The sequence below is a fragment of the Erpetoichthys calabaricus genome, chromosome 1 (assembly GCF_900747795.2).
Source record: "Erpetoichthys calabaricus chromosome 1, fErpCal1.3, whole genome shotgun sequence".
In the NCBI taxonomy this organism is placed as follows: domain Eukaryota; kingdom Metazoa; phylum Chordata; class Cladistia; order Polypteriformes; family Polypteridae; genus Erpetoichthys; species Erpetoichthys calabaricus.
This window is the reverse complement of record NC_041394.2, coordinates 181846436-181874423: the sequence shown is the minus strand read 5'-3', so window position 1 is coordinate 181874423 and position 27988 is coordinate 181846436. Positions and strand designations below refer to the sequence as shown.

The 27988-nt window shown below is 34.7% G+C and overlaps 1 protein-coding gene across 1 annotated transcript in view; it reads right to left on the bottom strand.

Annotated features, from left to right (window-relative positions):
- LOC114657548 (lysine-specific demethylase 7B-like) overlaps nucleotides 1-27988 on the bottom strand; it is a 117552-nt gene that overhangs the window by 34976 nt on the left and 54588 nt on the right. The window contains 9 exon segments of the mRNA XM_028809456.2: nucleotides 5591-5682; nucleotides 7325-7431; nucleotides 9167-9254; nucleotides 14821-14983; nucleotides 16490-16676; nucleotides 16850-16991; nucleotides 20432-20592; nucleotides 25527-25644; nucleotides 26222-26307. Of these exon segments, the coding sequence (XP_028665289.2) occupies nucleotides 5591-5682; nucleotides 7325-7431; nucleotides 9167-9254; nucleotides 14821-14983; nucleotides 16490-16676; nucleotides 16850-16991; nucleotides 20432-20592; nucleotides 25527-25644; nucleotides 26222-26307 (1144 nt within the window).

Here is a 27988-nt window from a genome sequence, read left to right as displayed (position 1 = left end):
TCCTTTGACTTCATGCTTGGTTTGTGCTCTGACATGAACTGTCAACTGTGGGACCTTATATAGACAGGTGTGTGCCTTTCCAAATCATGTCCAGTCAACTGAATTTACCACACGTGGACTCCAGTTAAGCTGCAGAAACATCTCAAGGATGATCAGGGGAAACAGGATGCACCTGAGCTCAATTTTGAGCTTCATGGCAAAGGCTGTGAATACTTATGTACATGTGCTTTCTCAATTTTTTTATTTTTAATAAATTTCCAAAAACCTCAAGTAAACATTTTTCACGTTGTCATTATGGGTTGTTGTGTGTAGAATTCTGAGGAAAAAAATGAATCCATTTTGCCATAAGGCTGTAACATAACAAAATGTGGAAAAAGTGATGCGCTGTGAATACTTTCCGGATGCACTGTATATATATATATATATATATATATATATATATATATATATATATATATATATGGTTAAAAAGAAAATTAAGGGAAATTTGCAACTAAAACCAAGACCCAAAAACAAACAAAAAAAAACCTATATAAATATGCTGTACTCAACTTGCGTATCTGACCAACACACATCATCTGCAGATCAGTAAGCTTTCTCACTATTCCATGTAAAACAAAATGATAATTATTCTGAAATAATTACAAATGCTACTTGAAATCAAAATATTCTACAAGTTAATGAAATATGTATGCAGAGTGGGAAGATACTGCCTAGGAACTTGTTACATTTTTAACTGAAATTTGGGGAGGTAGACAAAACCAAAGCTGTTCAAGAACTTTTCAATGTTTCTGCACAAAAATATCCATTCTACAAGCTGATCTTAACAGGAACAAGGAGTACAGATAAAATGAAATTGCACTAGGTTAATAATTTAAAAAATCTTCATAACTGCGTTAATAGAAAAACTCAGTACTGTGATAACTAGAAACAACTCTGGAAAGACACATTCATTGCCAGAAGAATTTCCACTCAGGTGAAAAAAGCACAGGGCCAGATTTTAACTTCCTTAGCATTAGACCCAAGCGTTACTTGGGCTGTGAAAACCATGCTAAAAGCTTTAGTACAGACATGTCTTGCATAAGTGTTAGAACCAAGAATCACTAGGGCTGTAGAAGTGCTGTCAGTTCTGTCATTCTTTGCAGAAATTTTGTCTGAGTGTAGGTTTTTACTAATTATGAAATATCTGTACTTTACCAACAATGAAGACTTTGATGAGTATACCCATCCAGCACCCAAACTGAAAAAATTTGGGAGATATACCAGGTGACTATAGTACAATACCGTAGCATTTACATTTCAGACTGCGATGTCAGCGTCAATGAAAGTTTCACGGCTTTTATAAAGAGACTGCCATGGATACAGTACATTGCATCAAAAAAGAGCAAGATTTGGCATAAAGCTTTACAAGTTTTGTGAATCTAAAATGGGGTACATTTGTTTCTGTACACAGGGAAAGGGAAAATTTTGATCTGAAATACAATCAATATGGCTTTGCTATGTCATCAGTGCGGACTCCGATAGATGCTCTGCTGGATCAAGGTTACTGTGTAACCATGGACAATTTTTATTCTTTGCCAGAGCTATTTGACATCTTGCTGCAAAGAAAGACTGACGCATATGGAACAGTGTGTCGTAACTGCTGTGGCATGACTGAAGACTTTGGCAGAGCTTAATTACAGCAAGGTGTGCTAGTAGCTTGGCAAAAGGGTAAAGTGCCTGTGCTGAAATGGAAAGGCAGGAAAGAGGTTTGTCTTCTTAGCACTGTACATAATGCAGCTACAGTCACTGTACAGGCAAAAGGCAACAAGCAGGTTATGAAGCCTTGTGCTGTGGTCAACTGCAATAGTACGATGGGCGGATCAAAAATTGACTTTCGTTCCCGTTATGCAGAGGCAACAAAAGAAATACTACAAAAAGATATTTCATCATCCGGTGGAACAGTGCATTTAGAATGCATTCATCTTACACAAACAAAAATCTGGCAAACCTGCATCTCATGCAAACTTTACATGCCAACTTGAACGGTGCACATTCACCAAGCACACTACCACTAAAGAGACACGGTCAATCTGGCACACAGCGGATCAATCCAGAGCATCTTATTGGTAGACCAAAAAAAAAAAACAAAAAAAAAAAAAAAACCCCTGAACAGCACACTGCACAGGTACAAGTTGTATTCTAAAAGTGATAAATCCAGAAAGAAAATCCAAAAGGAAACGTGCTATTAGTGTCCTGACTGATGTTGTATTGTGTCCTTCGTGCTTTAAAATTTACCACACAAAGGACACATTTTGAGATTATATACTGTTTTGGCATTATTAGTAGTATTATTATTAGTTATTTTTGTTATTGTTCATTTCATGTTATTTTTATTCATCATTACTATTTGTATCATCATTATACTTTTGAGATTAAATAAAAAAAATTTTAATGCCAAAAAAAAAAAATGTAATTTTAAATGTGCTTTTTACATTTTTTTTTTAATAAAATGCAATGCTAAGGATGTTAAATACAGCTGGGGGAAAAGTGTGAAGAGTTGATACTTTTTAGATGGACAGTTATATAAAGAATTAAAAAAAAAGTATAGAATAAAAAACAATTGATACGTTTTAATGCATTTGCAGATGAACACTTACATACATGTTAATAATGAAATGTGTAAATACATATATAGACATGTATCAGAATCCTGCTAGTTATGAATTCAAGATAGATAATACTGACCTGAATTCATGGGTTTACATAAATTCATACATTGCTGAATAAACAGAGGATCTGCTCAAATTCTGTAATAAGCTAGTGAGGAGGCATATGGTGTACAGTGTACAAATCTCATCAAAATGCTACAAAAGACAAAATTTCCAGAAGCTGCTGGGATTAGAACTTGTCCTACTCAAACAGGACAAAGGAAATAAAGCTCCTTTAGTTTTGTGGATCAGGACCTAATATTGGCCTTAAAAATGTTAAAAAGCATTTATAAAATTTATTCTGCAGAAAATTTTAAAAAATAATTCTAAATGAATTGATGACATATGAGCAGGGACTATTAAAAAACATCTTCGCAAACTTGGTACTTAATTTAACAAAACAACTGGCAATCCTCAGAAAACAGCTCCACAGAAAAGCAAGATGCTTGTTAAACACTGCTAAAGGAAAAAATACAAAAAATAAAGTGCCCATACACTTGGAAATGCCTTGACATATTCATTAAGACAAATCTGCCAGACATTCAATTACAAAAGAACAGCAGCAAAGAGGTGTTAATAATAAAAAATGTAAAGTGACTCAAAAAAAAAAAAAAAAAGTGGTGAAGTCATATTTCTCTTGCAATGAAAAGCCACACACTACTTTTTTGTTCAGTGAAGTGGCTGAAATGAATTACCATCTCTTGAATCAGTTACACATGATGCAGACACATACTGAGGACTTAGAATGATGAACTGCACTTTACAGACTGCATACAGAAAAAACGCGTTAAAAAAAAAAAAAAGGAAAGGTGGCTGATGGCTCACGCATGACATTTTTTTCTCTGCATGAAATTTTTCAACCATCATATTTAACATATACATCTACAGAACTCTTTAGCTTTGTAATATCCTTCACTTCTCAATGTTAAAATAAGAAAAATATTTACATATACATAACTTTCTAACATACAAAGTACATCTTTTTTGTGATTCTCAATGTGATATGCTATATACTATTAAACAAACAGTGTAATATTGAAAGTTGTAGCCTCTTACCAGGTGCCAAAAACTAATATTATGGGGTATAACACAGACTGACACCTGGCATGAAATATTCTGTACTAATAACATTAAAACTAAGTAATGACGGAGTTTTTTTGAAGGTTTCAATTTACAGAGCACCTTTCCCGGCCCATAGCGCTAAGCAATCAGATGGCAACAGTAAACATCACTGTTCATAGACAAGTACAACAAACAAAAAAGCAAGCAAACATCGTCATTTTAAAACAAAAATAAAAAAATAAATAAAATAATGCTCTTTGAAAGGCACTTTCTAGAACAGTTTATCTGTGGTTAAGGCACACAAAGCACTTTTTCGGTGTATCCAAAGGAGTTTTCGCCAGCTCTTTGATAGTAATATAATAAGCTACCACTATTTATACCTGGGTAATTATAAATACACCAAGAGTTAAACTGCATAAATGTACATTATGTGCATACGTGTGTGGTTTAATGAGAAAAATGTAAGGTAATGCACATTCTTACAAACCATTAATCTTTTAATGAATGTACCAGTCACCAATTATGTTATTACATAAAGTGCCTTTGACTCTGCTGGTACACAGAAAGACAAAGTACTCTAATAAACATGAGTATATGGGGACAAATATCAGAAGAGTGTGAGGCAACTTTACTATTAATCAAATTTGAAACCAACTACAACAGTGGTTTTTGCATCTGCTTAGGCAACAAGGAGACTTAAAAATCATTACAAACATGATCCAGCTTAGGGCCTAACAGGAAATAAGCCAACAGGCATAAAATAGAAACAGTAGAGTCTTGACAGTTAGTCCTAGGGCTAGACAATATACAGAATTTAATAAATAAAGCAGTTGATAGTTCCTAAATGTTTTATTACATTACAGAAACATCTTACACTGACACACTAGGGAAACTGGAGTGCTCTGCAATTTGTAAGACTTGTTTCTGAGATGTATACAGCCACTTTTTTCCCCCCAGCAGCAACACAAGCATGAATTGTTTTAATATACAAAACCTGTGCTTCACTTCACCAGGAAGCTAATGTACTTTTTTGTGGATATAAGGAATACTGTAATGTCACAAACAGTAACAACAATCTCAGCTATGACGTATGATAACAACATGTCATGCATTCTTATGATTAGCCAATTGTATTAAGAGCACAGAAAACTTTCAATGAGAAATTATTCATCTCAAAACTGCATACAATTGTAAAAAGCATTTTTTTCCATGGCAAACAACTATAAAAAGCAATCATCGTAAAAAGAAAATGGTTTTATCTAATCATCCCCAATCAGTATTTTAATTTGCAGAGGGATGAAGGAAACCAGGTTGTATAGCAGCATTACTGGGTACAAGGAGAGAAGCAACGCTGCACAAGGCACCAGCCCGTTGCAGGGAACGCAGATACGGGTCACTGCAATATTGAACAATTTTAACACAGAACGAGGAAAAAAAAAAAAAAATGCAAAAGGTCTACATTGGTTGTAATTTATTACTGAGATTTCAAGAAATAATTTTTATTTGGGACAGGGTGAATGAATGCTTCTTGAAGGTAAGAATTCACTTTTTTGCCTGCACTATAACAGAAAATGTATGATTAATTTATAACACAAGCACATAATGAGGCCAATCCCCTTTTATTCATACCCAATAGACCTTACTCTAATAAATAAAGCCTTTGCTGCAGTATATATGGGATTTGCAATTGATCAAGAAATGCTACATTTTTAAAATACTGTCTGTAAAAGGCAACCTTAATCTAGGCTGGTAGCTACATCAATTCAGTTTTGTAATTCTGCATCTGTTAAAACTTCAAACAAGAGTAAATATTTAATTCTATTACATTTAAAAATTACCTCTCTCTTTAGCCACGATTTCAGTGCAGTAGTTAAAGCTTTTAATCCCTCTATCAAATAGGCTGGTGGTTGGCAATTATCTTCTCTTAGTTCTGGTGGAGAAATATGTATCATCAAAACGCTTAAGAAAATTAAGGGAATTTCAAACAACATATCAAAATTAGAATGATTTATGAAACTTAAAATGTTTAAAAAAAAACAGCAGGAAAAATGGGGCAGTTAAAGGGGAAAAATGTATACATACAATTCATGGAATATAAACTTAAGAATATGACATTAAAATGAAGTTTAAAAAAGCAAAAACTATTAAAAAAAAAAAAGTCTTCTAAATGCATTGGGGCATAAAAATACAAAACTTTTCCTGCATTTCAGGTTTTGAAAAAAAAAAAAAAAAAGCATAGCAACTGGTGTTGAATGAGTACACGTGGTTGTAAACCGGATTTGGGAGTACATGCTTTACATAAGGAGTCTACAGTTGACTGGTTTACAGGTAATATACGCTTTGGGAAATAATGTCAAACTGCTATTATTATATTGGCATCTCCAACTTGATTACTCAAATCAGATTATCATGGAATAAAAAAGGGATCTCTTTTATTCCATTATCCTGAAAGCACAACTTTATTCTAACATGGCTTGGGCATTGTACCTCTGCTTTTAAGACCACCTGTTCTTTCTCAAAACCTTACACACTTTGTTAAATGTTTCAGGGTTTTTACACAGGGTTTCAAATTGTACACATACAAAGACCTATGAATACTTTTGTAAAAATATCAGTATCAAAAAGAGACCACACACACACACACAGAAAGAAAGAGTATTCTGGGGTGTTTAGTAAAATCTGAAATACTCGTACACCTAGTAAAAAATGATCACAGTGGTTGGACCAGATACAAAGTTTTCAAATGGCTTTTTCAATTGACACGGCTATGGTAAACAAAAGGAATAATTGACAGGGAGCCTCATCCAACCTAAAACCAATATGACAAGGAATGCAGAAAAGATAATGCATTCTTGTAAAAAAATTTAGATTTTGGTAATCTTAATTGTTGTAATATTTAAAAATAATTAAAAACCAAATATCACCTATAAAGAAAAACTTTAAAAGAGAAAGGGGGGTAAACCTGTACATTTTCATTTATGTATGTTCACTAATTGCATATTTTACTTAATTGTACAAACTTATCAATGTCTAGCTTAAAATACTAAATGAAGCATTTATTGTAAGCAACTCGAACAGGAGGCTAGAATTTTCATACCACTGACTTCTTTCACAGAAAGTAATCGGCTTCAGTGGAAATAAAACATAGCCGCACAAACACACAACAAAAATATATACCATATTCTGGAAAATCATTGATTAACCATGTGGACATGCTCACAACTGGGGACTTGTTTACAACATTATTGCACCAAAGAAATCTGAATTAATCTTCCAACTAGCAGGACCATAGATAAGTAATATTTCACAATTAAAATGTTACAGAAAACGTGTGCTTATGAACACAAATACCTCAAGAAAATTAGAAATATGCAGGCCCATAACTGGTGTAATCAAGCTAATTTATAATTTCCCTGACAAAAATGAAATGTTACCTTTAGATTTCTAGTAAATATTATTTTCCCTAATCTTACAAGTGTCAAAATTTCTAAGGTTTGCAAATTAACTTTGAAGTTACAGAGGAGTTATTTCTATCAGAATGGTTATGAATAATAGACAAAATAGTTATGTACCTTTTAGGGTTTCCAGCAAATTTTTGGCAACATACCAACAGATAGCCTCAAAGTAAGGAAATTTAAATAGATCTGGAGTTTTTAGTCTCCTCTCCATCTCATAACACCTGTGACAAAATAAGTTAATTACATTTGTTTTATGATGTAGAGATTACAATTGTATGAAGAGACAATGAAAATACATTAAAATTTAAAACATCGCCATAAACACAGTATTTTTTTTTTATTTTTTATATTTTTATTTTATTAATTTTCATTGTAATCATTCCATACAAACAGATCAATTTATAACCCAACAAATTTGAAGACAAATAAACACAGTATTAAAACAATTGTCAGATGCATGTAAAAGAATTAGCGAGACTAGGAGGGATTTGAAACTTTAAGTGGTGCCGTAAACGTTAAAAAAAAAGTTTGCTTTAGATTAAATAATAAAAAAAAAAAAAAAAAAAAAAAGGGTTGTGTATAGAGGCTCTGATCCAGTGGTATCCTAGGGGCCTTTGAAAGTTCAGTTCAAAGTTGATAAAAACAGTGATGTCTGCTTGTGGCAGCACAAACCTGGAAACCTAAACTCTTGCAGACAGAGGCTTTACCCAGGTCAGGCTAGAGGTATGAAAGATGAATCCACCGAATATATAGTGGGTATTACTGAAACTATATTCTCTGATTTTATTGAAGTTATTAAATGTTCTCTGTGATAAAAATATCTCTGGGCTTTGAAAGAAAAGTTAACACTGTTTTATGCTAGAATAAAATCTTAAAAAGGGAAACTGGAAATACACTGTATTTAAATTCCATACATTTTAATATTGTGTAGAGAGAGCCACCTTTTGCAGCAGTAACAGTTTTAGATCTGCTGGGGTATATACTGTATGTATTAGTTACGCACATGGTTTGGGTATGATCTTGGCCCATTCTTCCAGGCAGATTTGCCACGAACTAGGAAACGGATTGAGATAAGGGATTGACTAGAAACAGATTCTCTAACAGCATTTGTTTACCAACATCCATCCTTCTTTCTGCTGATGAAAAAACAGCCTCAGAGTATAATGCTACCAACCACCATACTTTGGTATAATATTGTGTTTATGTGAGGTGTTAAGATATACATTTTCACCACTTCATCTAACCCGAAAACCTTTTCTCGGGTTGCAGGGTGGACTGCAGATATGCTTTTGCATGATTCTTTCAGTGTACTTGCTTCTTTTGGGTCTTCCTTTCATGCAGGCCAGTGTTATTCACAGCTCTCAATTACTCAAGGAGCTAATGGACTGTGTAGCTCCTGTAAAGTGGTTGCTAGTTTTTTCTGTGGCTTCTATCACAAGTCTACTTCATTTTTGCAAGACGACTTTGGAGTACCAACTTTTTCAGACAGTGTCTCTGTGGTTTGATGTAGTTTCTACATCCAGATAATGGAACCAACAACATCTATAAACTTGGATACAGTGTTGTGCTCATTTCCTAACTGATGTATTTTTATCTCTTAATTTTTTTTAAAATGCTCTTTAGTATTCTTTTTCACAGCTGTCCTTCAGATGAACAACTTGAATAATCATTTGAGTTTGGGATTTGGAGTTTTTGAATGATTCACTGGTGAAGGAAGTTTTTTTTTACCAGCTTAAACTTTCACAACAGAGTCACTAAATGCTTGTGCAAACAGCATCATTTTTCTTAAGATTTTATTCTAACATGAAACAAATGTTTCGGGGCTTAGAAGTATTTGCATTACATAAAACAACAGTTCAATGCTGTATTTGTTATTCAAAGAAATTACAAAATTGGTCACACGCAGTATATTTTTTCAAGTCAACAAACCAACCAACTTGAGAAAAAAAATCTCACCTGAGCTGCATGCTTATATTAAGGTTATGTAGAAAATTACCCCCAAACGCCATGCAATCCTGAGACGTTAGAACAGCATGTATCCATCCTATAAAGGGGAAAAATAAGGTGTTACAACACTCAGAAGCTATATGTAATCAGAATGTACCTTGAGGAAGGATGACATACAACAAAAAGTCAGTAACTGCAAGACAAGTAAATTAATTTTTTTCTGATCTTTAAAAGGTTAAAATAATTTTTAATTTGAACATATAATGCCTCAAGTATATTGTTAATGAGGTGTAAATATATAATTGGAAACTGAACTGAAACTGCATTTGGACATGTCTGTACCTTTACTGTATTATTACCCTCTCTGCATCATTGTAATAGTTGCATCAATACAGGTAACTGCCAGTTGGGTTGTGGGTATTGTCTGACTATAAATCAGGGGTAAAGACACTAACCACAAACTTTCCAAAGGTGTTTTTAGTTATAAAATGAATACTAAAACACTAGTATTGTCACGTAGAAGTGTATAAATGAATTAAAAAATTTTTAAAAAAATGTCAGCCAAGACAAGTTTAGGGATGCTCATCTTTCTCATGCCTCCTTATTAATTACAGCATGGCAGCATTCACGGGAAAAACAATAATAAACAAACCATATCCTTGCAGAGTTTTTGGACTGTTACCATTATTAATTGAAATGAAGTTCTGAAAGCTGTCCATAACGCAACAAACAAAAACAACATTTAAAAACATAATGGAAAAAAGAAAATCAGTGCTGTATGGACCTACTAAAAAGAAATTTAAGTCAGAAATTAAAAATCAAAATGACTGAAGCAAAAACTAATTCAAATACCAAATGAGTAGTTAGCATCAATGGACAGACAGGCTTGAAGTTATTATTATATTACTCTGGTTTACTTTCAGGTATGCAAGGGTGGGAATTTGCATAATACACCTGGTGATGGACTAATAACTGATCTAGAGCTGCTTTTTACCTTGTGACCAATCCTGCCAAGAAATAATCCAATTCCAGGAATTCTTATAAGATGGTTCATAAAATGGGTTGATACACATTCCCCAGCAATTATCTGGCACACACGGTGTATAGTACTTACCATATGTATATCAACTGGACAAAAATGTTGATCACTGTTGAAGTAAATTTTCCAAACTAAACAAAAAATACTGAGATTTAATACTCCGTGGACACGTGACATCGTCTTACCAGCAATTTTTTTTTTAAATTTGCCATTGCTCAAAGATGGGTGTGAATTAGATTTTTTTTTTTTGATTTCTATTCATTTTATTTTAAAGATTTTTATGTAAAGCTATGTTACAGTGCCATAGATGGTAAACTTTTCTCTGCATTAAATGTAAAATGAGCAGTAAAGGTTGGAAAGATCAAAAAATGCTTCAAACAAAATTTGTAAAATATTTTGTTTCCCATATTTTAAAGTTTAAAAAGAAACGAAAATTTAAACAATCAAAATTTAAATAGTGGCAACATTTATATAGAGAAGAGCAACAGAAGGAAAATTTGTGGGAAGGTTACGGAGTGCAGGATTAACCAAGTATAAGCTCAGAAAAGTAGAAAATATAGGCTTAACTGGAGATCGGAGTATAGGAGCAGTGATGACTAAAACAGAGTTCAGGAATGTTTAAAGGTACACAGGAAACCCTAATCCAATTTTATCTGCATACTGTGCCAAGCACGTCCTAATGCCTTCTATGCTTACTTTGATTATAACACGCACCCTGTTATTTGTCTGCCAGCACAGGATTCATCTTTCTGTTTCTGCTCAACAGGAGGAGGATTTTTAAACATGTTCATATGGCATCAGTTCAGAACATGCTTTAAAAACGCATTGCAACTAATTGGGGTTGTCTCTAATATCTTAAGAGAATCTGTGGTTCCTGTTTGATTCAAAAAGACAATTTTTCCCAATGCCTAAGACAACAGAAGTGGACTGCAAGAATGAATACAGACCAAGGATGAAATCATTTTGAGAGACTAGTGCTGGAACACATTAAAAAAAAAAAAATACACCAGATACATCTAAACCATCTTGAGTTTGCATATTATTACAACTGGTCCACAGAGTTTGCACTTCACAACTCCCAGACACATCTGTATAAACAACAGCTTAGCATTTAACACTGGTGACCACTAAACTCAACTTGAGATGTAGTGCTATCCTCTGCAGATGCAATTTGAACTTTGTACCTGGCAGAAGTCCGTTTGTACTGACTGGCATACTGACCCTCAACAGAGGTAGTCTACAAGGTTGTGTGCTGAATCCCGTTCTTTACCAATTGTTCTTAAATGACTGATGTAAAACGGCTCTGACTCCATCTTTAAATTTTCTGATGACACCATCATAGGCTTAAAAAAAAAATCACTAAAAATGGCGAGACATCTTGAAAGGAATATCTACCTTTAGACACAATGGTACCAGGACAACAATGTCATCTTTAATGAAAGCACAACCAAGGAGCTGGCCATAGATTTCATGAAGCAAAAATCCGACAACAAAAACCGTCTACATCGATAAGGCGGCTATTGAGCAGCATGCTTCAACTACTGTCAAGAAGTGATATCACCAACACCTCTATTCCTTAGACGTCTGATGTAATCTCACATCTTCTACTGGGACACCTTAGAGCCTATTCTCACTGGCTGCATAACATTCTGGTATAGCACCTACTCAGCTCAAGATCATAAAGCACTGCAGTACGTGGTGAAGAAGGAATAGATATTACTAGTTTAATTCTGGTTATTGAACAAGCACTCATAATAGCAAACAATGCACATGTTCTGGCAATATACATGTTAAACTGAATGTTTTGTATATGGCCTTTGTCGATATTGTATTTATTGTCATTATTATGAGGAACTATGAAAGTAATTTTATGTACTGTGGCTATTGAAACAGTTCATATTTTCATGCTCATTCAATCTGTTCAAATACTTATTACAAGGGTGGCAGGTTTTGAGAATTAGATGCATATTATCATTCTCACTTTTCTTTTTAATATACAGACAGTACCTTTAAAAGATATCCATCTAATTTCAAATTGGTGCCAAAAGGTCTTTAGCTCCATTTAGAAATGTACACAAGGTGTAAAACAAATATTTCACACTACACATCTAAAAGCATGTTAATCCCAATATTCCAGCCTTTTGGAAACATCCAACTGAACGTATGACTGCTGTAAATGTTATTACTTGCATTACAGCTGTAACAAATTAACGTATTCTGTTTAATATATTTACATAACAGCTATGCAAAGTCACAAATGTGGTATTTTAATCTGTCTTAAGAGACCAAAAAATACTCTTTTAAAAATGTTATGTCTACTAACTATGCTGTAAATGGATAAAAAGTGCAGATTCTGAACCACACTGAAATAATGATTATAATGATACTATAAACCAGCTGGAAAGCTTAATCTCACAAAAGCAACAAAAAAAAAAAAAACAAATTTCTCTCCCTCCTTTCCCGAGGTTTGAATAAAAATGCTTGTTTGTGGGGTGACATACAAATACTGTGTACATGATTACCTGATACACGGAGTTGTTACTTATAAAAACATGTGGCCAGTACAACGTTCTCCATATTTACAAAGAGTACAGTATACAGTGTAAATTAAATAAATGCAAGATGCAACATAGCTGAATTTTTTTTCCCACATTTTAGTCCACATTAAAAGCAAATCGGTTTTTATAATTGTTTCATTTTTAGCTCCAAAAGTTATCAACTTATTAATAAATCAATTCACCTGTAGTAATGTGAATTGTGTGTTAATTTATTTACTCATAGTTTAAGATATTAAAATTTAGTGAAAGACTAGCAGCTGAAACTTCCATTGTGTAAGGTGTGATGGTCTTGGGCTCACACTCGACTCAAACTGAAGGTACAGTGCACAAAACAAATAACCAAGAAAACCTTAAAATTAAAAAAGGAAGCATTCCAGTTGACTCAAACAGGTAAGACATCCTGGTAATTTAATAAACTAATACATTGTTTTGTAGTCAGAGTTTAGCTGCTGTGTGATTACTGCATAGGAACATTTTGAACTTTAAAATCTCAAAATTTCATGAACAGCTGAGCAGTTGTCTGGCTGATATTAGTACTGGCTTTAAAAATGTGAACTCTTAAGATCAATGAGAAACAGTATAATATATAGACTTACAGAATAAAGGATATACACCGTATTCCCCACCCAATGAGCCACCAGTATGTCATGTCATTTTCTAACTCACTTAATCCAGACCAGGGTCACAATGGTTGCTGGTGCCTATCCCAGCTAGCACAGGGCACAAGGTAGGAACAAACCCTGGACAGGGAGCTACTCTGTTGCAGGATGACCACACACCCAACATACACGACGGCCAATTTAGCATCGCCAATTCCCCTAACCTACATGTCTCTGGAAAGCAGGAGGAAAATGGAGCACCCAGGGGGTACCCATGCAGACACAGGGAGAGCATGCAAACTCCATACTGGAAGGACCCGAGATGCAAATCCTGGTCTCCTTATTGCAAGGCAGCCAGCACTACCATTGCATCACCGTGCTGCCCATCGATTAATATATAAGAATCAATTTATATATTTAACAAACAAACAAACTTTTGCCTCTAAAAAGAAAAAGCCACCAACATTATTAGGTTCAAAAAGTAGCTGCTATGCTCAATTTTTTGTGTGTCACAGTTTGCAAAAAAAACTTAATGGTTGACACACTGGAGCAGTCAAAAGGATAAACAAAACTTTTCTTTAAAGCTAAGGTACAATACAAGGAAAACATCTAAGCATATTGAAGTGTGTAAGAACCAGTTTTATTCTCTTAGTAAACCTACTGATTAGCCATAAAGAACTTAAAAAGAAAGATTTCAGTATTCAAAAAGTGGTTACCTGATGTTAACAGGCTGCCTATACCAATTACCACTATCTTAGAACCTGAAAATATGGACCATAGCCCAAACGCTAAAGACACAATGGTTTTTGCCATTGCTCAATGTTTTATTTCAGACCAGGATAAGATATGAATTCTTCAAACTTTATTCAAAACAGTTTAAATATTTTATCTGAAACAATAATTAAAGAAGGAAGAATATTTACCTACCTAGCTTAGGGGTAAAAAGTAGATACAATAGCCAATAGTATAAAATTAAACCTGAAGCTTAGAAAGACTTAACAGCTGAACCAACACACTAACTCTAAGGCTAATTCCACAAATTGAGGACACAACTACAGACAAATACTGATTAATTTCCATATTCTTTAATTATATATTATTCCTCAGATCACAATAATGAGAACTTCATAAGATTTAAAATTTAAACTACTACTAAGTCATTATGTCGGTATTTGTATTTGATACAAGCTGTAAGAAACATTGTATATAGCAGTATCAAGTTTTTTTTTTTGTTAAAATCTGTACATAATAATTGCTAAATTTACACATGCTGCCAAAAACATATCTCCCACAATTTAAAAAATTAATTTTAAGCTTTTGAACTTACAGGTTATGTTTCATCTTCTCTTTATGGCCCATTCTTTAAATGATCCCAGTACTGGGTATTTGCAAATTAACACAAACATATAATAATAATTCTAATTTTATTTATCATATTACTTGTTTTTATATGTTTCCACATCCTACCTGTAGGAATGAGAAGAGTTGTTCCCTGCCGCACAACACATTTGTAACATTTATCCACCTTATCCCCAAAAAACACTTCACTTTGATTCGGGGATGAGCTCCATGCCTCATATAGTGCAAGGTTTGCCTGGGTTGGCTCTATCAAGTAAAAAATCTTTTCACCCTGATGGATAACAAAAACAATTAGCTAGATTAGTCAACATTTTAATCATCGTATATATACTGTGGGTAAGGTATAAACAAGGGCAATATTGGTTGAATGTTGGCCAATTATGTTAGTACAGTGGAACCTCGGGTCACAAACATCTCGGACCACGTACAAATCGGATTACGACCAAAAAGTTCGCCAAACTTTTACATCTGTTCACGACCACACACTGGTGACGAACAAGCCAGTTTCCCTTCCGATGATTTCCGCACATGTTCAGTCTCTCCCTGTGCAGTGAGCGAGAGAGCGCGGGACAGAGAGAGAGGGCTGGCCGCTTAAGGCCAAGAAGGCAGTTAGAGAATGCACCGGGCTTGTTTTTAATGAGACTGATTCGAGCATTATTTTAACCTCGTGGTATTTAATGAAGACTTTTTTTCTATTGGATTTTAACCTCCACTTCACTTCTGTTTACAGCGATCGGATCGTAGCGTGCATTGTTTCAATGTTACTTTTCTTGGTTGTTTATTAAATTACGGATTTTTCATGTCTATGTTTTCCCTGTGCTTAAAACTCAAAAGTGTTTACAGCGAGTGGTTTGTATAATGTGAATTCCTGCAATGTTACTTTTCTCCGTTCAAGGTTTTCTCAGTGTTATTCAAAGTTTTTACATTTAGTTTACTATTACGCGGTGCATTCTATGGTACAATTAACTATTTTTGTGCTTAAAAATCTTTAAAAAAAAAAAAATATATATATATATATATATATATATATATATATACATACAGTTCGTACAGTCTGGAACGGATTAATTGTATTTACATACAATCCTATGGGGGAAATTACTTCGGGTCACGACCAAATCAGGTTACGACCAGAGTTTTGGAACGAATTAGGGTCATGACCCAAGGTTCCACTGTATATGATTCAGTCTCCAAAATGTATTAAATATGCAAAAACTTTGGATAAAGGTTTTTAAAACTACATGATTTATAACTTATGTGCTATTTAGTAAAAAATGTGAACAATACTATGCAAATGATTAGCAAGTCAGTTGTACAAAAACAACCAAATAAAAGCAACCCTTCAAAGACTTTAAATGGAATGTGCTCTACTTGTGCAGTGAGAAGCCTGAAAAATTAAACACCACAAAATACCTAATGGGGAAAATTTCTTTAGGATATGCCATAAACAAAGTTTTTATTGAACTTGACCAATGATGCAGACTCCCATAACACTGATTACCATTAGGGCTAAGAGAAATTTGAAATTTACTGTTTATTGTAAGGAAAGGAATAAATTCAGCAGTATACAAATCAATTAAAAAATGTTCCTCATCCAAAACAATACAAAGACTGACCTTCAAAGGATTAATATGAAAGAAAAAATACTTTAATACCTTAATATTTTGTCTCGGTTTCTGGTTAAATTGATGAGATAGAATACATGAATAATCATACACAAAACAAGTTTTTTTTTTTTTGTTTTTTTTATATATATATATATATATAAATTACTAACCCATAGTACATGGTACCAAACAGACGTTCCCCCAAAGTCAATGTGGAAGTCAGTATAACTATCCTTCACTCCCATTAGGCAGTATTTCTGAACAAAAGGTTTAGGGAAGACAGAGTCATCAGGCCAATAATTCTCTACCCAGGACATCTTCTGTGCAATATCAGGAATAACCACCGAGTCTGACATCCTACCAAAACAAACACATGCAATTCTATTAGTAAAACATCTAAGAAATCCAGATTACTTTACAAAACAAAGTTCTGGAAAATAAATTTTTACAAAATCACAAACCCTAAAGGAGTGGTGAAAAACTTTACAAAGAAATCATACTAACAAAAAAAAAAAAAGTTTCAAACTGACCTGGTGTCCGAGAATTCAAGGCTGATGACATTTAACACTTTTGGCCGATTTGAGCTATAATAATACTCAACAAAGTCATGAAGTTTCATTTTGCTGTCAGCTTGCCTGGCCACATCAATGACATCAATCACTTTATCACCACCTACAAAGAAAACACAAGTATGTCCGTAATATACCATTAATAAAAAGTTAGTGAAATTTCTTCCCGCCCTCTCATTTTCCAACAGAATTGTCTGCTTTCTCAATAAAAGCAATAACATCAAGAAAAAGTGACTAAGATTTAAATTTCTCTGCTACCAAAAGATATGTTATCATAAATATTATATCGAAAGATTGTAGCACTGTCAAAAGTTATACTTTGCACCAGTATTTTGTACCATGCCAGAAAATAAATGTGATAAACAAAGGCATGGCATCCAATGACTCTACTATGTACAGTAGTTTTGAAAACAAATTCAGAGTTTTTAAACAATAAATAAACAAATTGAGGACTGATACTAAACATTACTTATGAGGAAAGATTTTTTGCAGACAAACTTTACAGATTTGGTATTTCTAATATATTGCAAATAACTAATGGAAGGAGAGAAAAAATCCTGAAACAGCTCACTCTAATCAACCACAATTTGGGCATTTTAGTTGAGTGCACTGTATACAGAGAAAATAAGAAATGAGAATGGTGGGTGGGCATGCATTTCATATGAAGGAGAAATGGATAATTGGCAAATGTGTTACAACATTTTCGTTATATGACAGATAGTCATAAAATGTAATGAAAACACTTTTTAAAATATAAGCACCCCAGAGGAGATGGTCTTATGCTCCTCCATACAAAATAGTAAAATGCATCATTCTAATAAGACCACAATTCAGACACACACAACACCACCATACCATTTTCAGATCATCATATAGCATGTGCAATATGTAGTTTGTTATATTATTTAGAAAACTGACAAGAGCTCATGAGGCATGGATGATGATTGCCTCTAGAGCACTTTACTCACTGTTGCCTTTTCCTGCTTGGCTAATCACTCAATACATTACCTTTTTGCTGTTCTTTTGTAGGTATCAAATTCTAAATGAGGGTTTGTAACTGCAGGAGCAAATATAAAATCATCTGAAAAACCTAAAGTTGCATCTTTTCAAAAAAAAGATTATCCATTAAAAAAGTGGACAATATTCAAATAATTTGCTTTCCAGAATGTAACAAGCAAGGTGACCCAATTAATTTTAGTGATACATTCATTGTCATTTCCTTCACTTAATCTGAAGACAACTCAAGTAATGGGCACACAGTATCTATGCCCTAGATGTAGTTTTAAATTCAGCCTGTTAATAGAAGTCTCACCAACATGTTACAAATCTTGCTGCTCTTTCTTTTCACAAAGTATTAGCATAATTCCAGTCTTCAGTTATTCAAAGATTTCAATACGGTAACAGCTCGGAAGAGAAAAGCCATGAATCCAGTGATTAGACAGGTGAGAGAAGGAGCTTTTCAATGTCACCTCACTTTTTCAGCTACCCTGTAGATAAATGTCAACACTGCACAATACTCATGACTGCCATGCTTTTGCTCTGAAGGCAGTTTTTTTTTTTTTGTTTTTTTTTTTAACTTAAATCCAGATCACAGCATATAACAGAACACCATAAATGAATAATACATTTAGTACAGATTTTTATCTTAATTTATTTTCAAACAAGTCATTCCATTCCTCAAACTTGAGATGCTTTTCTGGCCAACCCATTTGTCAAAGAAAAAAAAGCCTTTTTGGAAATCTGTCATATTGTTCAGTACTGTAAAGGATCATGAAGACATAAAAGGTAGTTAAGTAATAGAGCTCAATGGCCTCCCTACAGAGTCCTCCTTAGCTCCAATAGGGATTGGCTTTCTACCACATTTTTCAAACGTTTCAATCCTCTATTTCTGATTGAAAAGTGATGCGGTGTGAAGTGCGTCACTCAATCTTCACTAACAACTAACAGATATGTAAGATGGCACCAGTGCTTGTGGCTAGCCAGTCAGCACAAATCATCGCCTGGGCACACCCATAATGGTCTTGGTTGAAGGGGAAAAACACCACCACTCACGAGGAACTACAAATGGCCCAGAGTTTCTCAAAAGTCCCTGGTTCCTGATAAAAAATTCCTGCAGTGGGTAAATGTCTCTATATATACTGTTTGGCATATCCAGTTTTTAACTCACCTGGTCTAACAATTTTAAATTGGCCTCAATGTGGATAACCCCATATTGAGTAAATTCCCATTTCTAGCTACAAGCATTTTACAGTTTAAACTATCTTGAACTTTCTGCCTCATGGAATAATGAAGCACCTTACAACTCTCTAGAAGTCTAGGAAAAGACAGCAGATGATCACTATATACCTTCAATCAATGTCCATAATGTACAGCTCAGTAGGCATTTCAAAAGATGCGATCTGGCGTAATGCCCATCTTACCAGCTCACAAAGATCACCGTGTTTACTAAATTTTAACTTCTAACACACACCTAGAACACATCTTACTTGGATGATAACCTGCTTTTGTAGGGGTTTTCTTTACTTTGACAATTTACAGTTTGATAAGGATGCACGGGCAGGTGCATTGTGGGGTTGGGGACAACACTTGACTTTCATTCTAGCAGTAATTAACATTTCTATTAAAATATGATGCTTGGTATAGAAAATCATTACACAAATGCGGTAATATAGCTGCATATCATCTATACAAAGTATAATAAGGTCAAGTAAAAGATTCTATTTTATATCCCAGCCTATTCCAAGCAGAACATCACTACTGTCAACACACATGCAAAAATAAAAATACTCTCTCAGTTTAAAAGCATGTCACACTACAAACCTCTTAAGAGTATAAAAATAAGGAGAAAAATTGCAACAACAAAGCTACTTTAGCATATGCAGTTCCAATTTCAAAATAATCTGAATTTCCAAAACACCCCTCTGTGTTTAATCTGTATTTTATAAACTCCATCTATACAGTTTTAATATGCCTATTGCATTGCTAATATTTAAGGCATAAGTATTTGACTGTATGACCTGCAACAAAAGGAAAAATACCTAATAAATCAGCTTAACATCTGATGTCTATTATAAAAACAGCTGTGGGTGTTATTTTATTTCTAAAGCACAGTATACAGGATAATATTTATAATGTACAATGTATGTAAATTAGAATGGTGTAGTCTCACTTTGCTATGGGGACTCTATTTCAACCACAAATGTGAACCTTGTAGTGGGGTAAGGGCTCCAAAAATAGGCCCCAACACTAACAATTTTAATCACAATCTTTTTTCTTTCAATAAATTTAAGATATTACTCGGACAAAGAGATCCTCAAAATTGGGTTTAATACATCTGATGCACCCATGCAAAATTTCATCCATTTACTGTATATACAGTTACAAATTTGAATAATACACAGTGCACACATGTATCAATAGATTCATAAAACAAATTAGTGATTTAAAGAAGCAGATTTAAAATTTTACACTATTTTAAAATTGTGGACATATTACATGGGAAATATCTAATTAAATAGAAACAAAAAAATATATATATCATACCAACATAGTGTTCCACATCTCTCACAGAAAAAGAAGAGGAAGGCAACTTCAGACCAAGACCATCCATCTTAGACACCATGATGGGATACGCGAACCCTTGCTTCTCAAGATATTGCTGTGTAACTTGGTTTCCCTGCATCTTGATAATTACTTCTTCAGCACTTGGGAGGGAAAAAAGCCACTGTAAAATATCTACCTTAATATAGTAAGAAAATATGCATTGAATTTCAAAATAGCTTTACATTTGTCAATCTATTTTGTTCAAAAGGTTTAAAAGCTACTTAAATACATGCAAATATACCTCTTATACATCTCTAAACACAATATCAACTAATGAAGTGGGTTTCTCAAAGGGTGGGTGATCTCTCCACAGCTCTAGAGTTGTTACTTTGGTTACCCATGTCTGTTGCAACTGACTTAAAAATACTACTAATGGTGTATAAAGCTTTCAATGATCTTGCTCCTTTCTATATTTGAGAGTGCCAATCCCCCTACACTCCAAGTTGTAACCCTAAATCTTCTAATCGTGGCCTGCTTATAATTCCAAAAGCCAAACTTAATAGTGGTGAGATGGCTTTTCACTATTATACACCAAAAATCTGGAATACTTGACCAAAAGAGATTATGCCAGGCTAGTACTGTGGAATATTTTAAGAAAATTCCTAAAATCCCACTTTTTAAATTTTGCTTTTTGGCAGGTTTAATTTAGTTCTACTTTTAATTTCATGCAGATCTAGGTTATAATCATTCTCTTCAGTGAACCTACAATCATTACATTTTTAGTTTTCTGTTCTGGTTCTTTAATGGTAGTATTTTGCACCACCTGATCAAAATTCTGTGCAGCTGCCTGTGATGTCTGAATGGAAGTGATACCACAACTTATCACAAGACCCACTGCATTGAATTCTCCAAGATGAAACCTAAAAAGAACCAATAAAGTAGTACTTAAGAGCACTTATGTTAGGCAGAATGTCCAGTGGGGACTGTACGGTATACTTGCCTGGAACCCCTGCAGATTTAGTTAACTTTTTCATCCAGCTTACCTGGAGGTTTATATATATATATATATATATATATATATATATATATATATATATATATATATATAAAATGTCCACCCTGCCCATCTGACCTTATTATTGAACTGTCATTTAGAAAATTAAAAACAAATCATTCTATATTTTAAGGACTATTTCCCTTATCTTTAAATAAATAATGCACATTTACATAATCCTAGAAATTTGATTCTGTTCATCTGGACAAAGTTTTTAAGTGGGAGAAATATTTCGAGACTTATCCAAGTCTCTTCCTCAGTCTCAATTGACTGCAGGTTTCCCCAACCTTATAAACAGTACCTTTGCTTAATCACAGAGACTAGCACCATTGACAAAGGGCCAGTTGATCAGTGATATGCAAATTGTCCACTGATTAGTAGACGTGTGAACCATTCATAGAGGGTTGAGGAAAGGCTGCAATCACAGCATTGTAAGATGGCGACAGATGTACCCTTAGGCACCCTCCTCTGTTCAGAGATGGTCGTTCCTTTTTCACGTAAATGGCCTCTTTGATTCCTCTCTCAAACCAGCGCTCCTCCCTGTCCAGGATGTGCACCTCTTCATCTTTAAAGGAGTGACCACTATCCTGTAGATGTAAATAGACTGCGGAGTCCTGGCCTGACGAGGAAGCTCTTCTGTGTTGTGACATGCGCTTAGCCAGTGGCTGCTTGGTTTCCCCGATGTACAATTCATGGCACTCCTCCTGGCACTTAACTGCGTAAACTATGTTACTCTGTTTATGCCGTGGGACTCGATCCTTGGGATGGACCAATCTTTGGCGTAGCGCGTTTTGGGGTTTGAAAGCCACTGAGACCCGGTGTTTCGAGAAAATGCGCCTCAGCTGTTCCGATACTCCTGACACATACGGGATCACTAAGGGTTTTCGCTTAGGCAGTGGATGTCCTTCCTCTCTCATGAATCGCTTGGAGCATTCTTTAGGTGTCCTCCCTGCTTTGACAAAGGACCAGCTGGGATATCCACATTTACTCAGGGCCTTTTTAATGTGGTGTTCTTCTGCTTCCCTGGCCTCTCAGTCTGTGGGAATGGTGTTAGCTCTGTGTTGTAGAGTCCTAATGACACCTAGTTTGTGCTCTAGTGGATGTTGAGAGTCAAACCTTAGATACTGGTCCGTATGTGTGGGTTTACGGTACACATCCACTTTCAAATGTCCCCCGTTGACGATGGAAATTTCACAGTCTAAGAAGGCTAGCTTGTTATTTTCCATATCCTCTCTGGTGAACTTGATGTGTCTGTCCACCCCGTTGATGTGGTCTGTGAACTGTGGTACCTCCTGAGATCTGATTTTCACCCAGGTGTCATCCACATATCTGAACCAATGGCTCGGTGGTGTTCCAGGATAGGATGATAGAGCCCTCTTTTCCACTTCTTCCATATATAGATTGGCTACTATAGGTGAAACAGGGGAACCCATGGCACAACCGTGCTTCTGTCTGTATTTGCATATCACTGATCAACTGGCCCTTTGTCAATGGTGCTAGTCTCTGTGATTAAGCAAAGGTACTGTTTATAAGGTTGGGGAAACCTGCAGTCAATTGAGACTGAGGAAGAGACTTGGATAAGTCTCGAAATATTTCTCCCACTTAAAAACTTTGTCCAGATGAACAGAATCAAATTTCTAGGATTTCCTTACCTGGATTATTGAGCATGCATCGAGACATTTACATAATGTATACTATTTATACAAAAGATAAATTTATACTATTTTATATTGGTTGTACAGTTGTCCTATGGTAAGGGCTCATGGTACTGTGAATATACACAAGGTTCAAATGATTGACTGTAATCAGTTGTCAGATCTGAGCACATGTACTGGACACGTGTAAAGACAAAAGGTAAGTTGGCTCAGATGGCACAAGTATCAATTGGGTAAACCAAAGTAGACCCAGATGAATAGTGAGGGTGTTCTTGCAATACCTAGAAGACCCCTTTGATTGGCTCTGTGTCCTGAGGAAAGTTGAAGACAAGAAGACTATTAAAGGAGAAAAATAAGATCCTAGTACACCAAGTCTGAACAAAGCAAAAAAAGTCAAAGTGAAGTGGCCTACACATGATGCCAAAAGGAGGATCTATGGAACAAAATTATATATAAAAAAAAAAAAAATTAATCTAGAAGCAGCTTGGGGAATACCACTGGTAATATCGCAAAGGACGACTTAAATAATTATTTTGTCATAGTACCACTATTTATAGTATAGAAAGGTTTCCTGTAGTTTAGAGTACTCTTGCTGCTGTACATGCGGACTCTGATTGAACATAGGAAATTATGAACAGGAGTTCAATTCTAGTAATTTCAGTTCAACACATTTGTGCATCCTCCTTTCATGACCAAATTCCTTCATAAACACTTCCTGTGTTCCATTATGGCCGGTTCCATAAACTTTTTTTTTTTTTTTTTACACGTAAATAAGCATGTCTATCATACTAGTTCACATCAGATGAACAGAATATCAACAAAACCATCAGGACTGAGTACTCTACTGAAGCAGACATGAATATCTCCAAATTATGAATTAACATTTACAAATAAACATGTTGCTATTGGTATAATTATTAATTCAGCTTATGCTACATCCATTGTCCAGACTGTGTGCCCTCCATCTACAGTGTAACAAAAAGCACTGTCCATGTACAGATACCACATTTAGATACTAGTGCACCAAGCTTTCCCAGAATCATACAGATGACTTATCCTGAAGGTTGTGGTTGGTTTAATTCAAACAGTGTAATATGCCAGTGCAGTGCTTATATCTATCAAGTGTTCTGTTCTTTCAGTAGTCATTTTATGAAAGGAGGTAAAAGGGAGAAAATGTAATGTTTGTAAAAGTTGGAATTTTATTGTGATTTATATACACACACACACAATATATAAATACACATAATGGCTTTGCTATAGAAGAACTGTGTATCCATTGGCCTTAAAATCTACTTGTTCTTTACGCTGATGGTAAAGGCAAGGAGTTTTAGAAACACTTTGCCAAGTAATGCCTGCTTACATTTTGAAGCACCAGTGGCAACTAACATTTTCTCATTTAAAACCAGGGTGAACACTAAAGAACACCAGACAAAGAGCTACCAGAGTTCTATTTATCAAACATGTTCCTTAAATATTACAATAAATGTGATGCTTTTATGACTGTGGTTGCAGCTGCCTTCTGAAGGACAACTGTTTAGGACTCATGTAAAATGTTTCCAAGAGAAAGTCACCACAAAGAACTAGTAATCATTTTGCTAATATTTATATGCAACAGCAAATTAGTTTTCCATGATTAGCATGAGAAACTAGCCAATTTCAGGAATTACAAAAGCAGCGTTTTTGGACTTCATCTCTGCCAGACAATCTGACCTAGTTAATTGCCATTCTGGATGCAACATATGTTGGGATGGGAAAACAGAATAAAGAAAATTTGTACAATGGGGAAGATACCATGAACACTGGAGAACATACTTGAAGCCCCAAATTTCTTGTCCAATGACTTTTTTGGGAGTCAGATATCCAGAATAAATAACTGATGTAAGATTTAATGTAAGCTGGAAAGAAATATAGCTCATGGTCAATCTCAATCTATTGGCCTCTGCTCAATGGTGCCTGTGACTCAGCAAAATAATTTCCTTGGAAATCCAACACATCCAAAAGGAGCTAATGACAAAGTGACAATCATCATATATACTGACAACCAGGCAGCAACCACGGACAAGCCAAGTAAATCTGAAAGAGAACACACTTCACGCCTGGCCTGAAAGCTTCTAGTAACAGCTTAGCACAAACGCACACTGAACAGCCAACAAAATCAAAACATTTAATTAGTAAGATTTCAGGCACATTTGAAGCTAATATAGTTTGGGTTTGTAGCCTCTGAGGCTTTGCTAATCTAACTTATGAGGAATTTTGAAAACAAAAGTAACATCTACATCTTTTAACTCTGAAAGGCTTTAAACATGAAAATGGAGATTTCCACCACCAATTATCAACTGGAGTCCAGTGCGCCTTAGAAATTAAGATAAAGTTTAAAAACTCATACCTTGGAAATTGTCGTTCTTGAAGATCCCTGATGAACACTGAAGTACCAGCTTGTACTGGTTTTGTGCCATCATCAGCTTCAGTATAATCATGCCGATGCCAGTTATTACGTTTTTTCACTAAGAAAAGAAAAGGTTTTCATGGTTATCATTTATACCGATTACCCACAGATAAAAATTAAGTTGAATTTTCTACAGTTGAACTACAACTAAGGGAAGAGTTTTAGCACACAAAACTTCTGCTGCCCGTAGAACCATGCATTTGGTTTAGTTCAAGTAGGCGGATGCTATCAGGAACATAAACCTGTTTAATGGTTTTCTTAAGGAAAACTTAGTGTAGATCAGAATAATTCTGCATACATAAATTTCTATATCTAATGGAATGAACATATATATTTCATAACTAAATATGCACAGATTCATTTTGCATTTCAAACTGAATTACATAAGCATTACACTGACAAAGCAATCTTCTCAGATTTAAGGATCTAGAATATGTACCTACAACAAACAGCAAATTATGATTAAAGCTCAATCTTACTGCTCAGAAACTGCTTTTTTTTTTTTTTAAATTTTTTTTATACAATGCGTTTAAGAATAAAACCCCTTTACTGTGAAAGATTTAAGTATTAACACAAATTCTAATTAAGCTATATTTTAGTACATAAATACAGACAGTGCTTTAAACTATACTCACTTAAGGAGGGTCCATGTATGACATCACAGTTTGGACAGTGATAAAGATCAATGTCAACAGCATGATGTTCCTCTACTTGTACACAGCTTAAAAAAAAAATATGTAGAGCAATTAATTTAAAATTATAATAAAGTGCAGATGTTTCAGATATGGTGTCCAATACTTTCTTACAGTGACCAAAACCTCAGAAACTAAAAAATGACAATCAAGACAATTGCTCACATAGAAAATTAAATAGATGCACCATTAACTCCAGAGAATGTGTTTTATGGAAATGTCTACTCTAATTATTATGAATATTTCAATGTACACAACTAACTGAAACTTAACTTTTTTTTTTTTTTTTAATTTTTATTGATTTTATTGAAATCATACAGCATTCTATACAAACAGATCAATTTTACAAGAATAGGACTGAAGACGAATCAACCCCCACCCCTGAGAAAGAGACCATGGGCAGCAGAATAAAACTTAAACCTAGTAAAAATAAGCAAATAGATTACTAAGTGAATATAGATAAATGGAGAAGTAAAAGAAAGGGGGGAAAAAAAAGAATAGGGAGAGAATTTGCTTCCTCAGTGCTTTAACAGCTTATTCCAAAATGTTATTGATTAGATCCTGCCAGGTTTGGAGAGATTTCACAGATCCTCTAAGTGAGAATTTTATTATTTCCAATTTCAAATAATATATAACATCAGTTACCCACTGACTTAAAAGGGGAGAGTTAGGATTCTTCCAGTTTAGCAAGATAAGCCTCCGTGCCAATAGTGTAGTAAAGGCAATCACAGTTTGTTTGTCCTTCTCCACTTTAAGCCCATCTGGATGAACACCAAACACAGCTGTTAGTGGATTAGGAGGGATTGACACACCAAGGCTGTCTGAAAGGCATTTAAAAATCTTGGTCCAAAATTATGTTAATTTGGTGCAAGCCCAGAACATGTGACCCAGTGAGGCTGGAACTTGATTGCAGCGTTCGCAGGTTGGATCTTGCTCTGGAAACATTTTGGGCAATTTTAAGTGAGACAGATGTGCTCGATATATAATTTTTAGTTGAATAATTGTATGCTTTGCACATATGGAGCTTGAGTGAATTCTCTGCATTGCTACCTTCCACTCCTTTTCTGATATGTTGAGGGAGAGATCCTTTTCCCATTGTCCTCTTGGATCTTTAAAAGGGAGGGACTGTAAAATAATTTTATATATTGCAGAAATGCGGTCTGAGACCTCGAAACTGAGCAATATTTTTTCCAGCATAGAGGGAGGTGGGAGATGAGGAAAACCGGGCAGGTTCTGTTTAACAAAGTTTCTAATTTGAAGATAGTGAAAGAAATGTGTTGCTGGAAAGTTAAATTTAGAATGCAGTTGTTCGTAGGATGCAAAAACATTGTCTATGTACAGATCTCCAAGTGATTTAATCCCAAATGTTTTCCAGAGATTAAAAACTGCATACGTTTGCGAGGGTTGAAAAAGGTGGTTCTCGTGCAAAGGTGCCACCGATAAGATTCTCTATCTTAAGATGCTTCCTACATTGGTTCCATATTTTGAGTGAGTGAAGCACAATTGGGTTGTTAGTATATTGACGATAACTTGCATTTATTGGGGCGCAAAGCAAGGAATATAAGGATGAACTGCAGGATTCGATTTCTATTGCAGACCAAGCCTGCATATGTTCATCTATTTGTGTCCATGTCCAGGTTTTAATGTGTTATATGTTTGCTGCACAGTAGTAAAACTGAAAGTTAGGTAGAGCCATGCCACCTTCTGCCT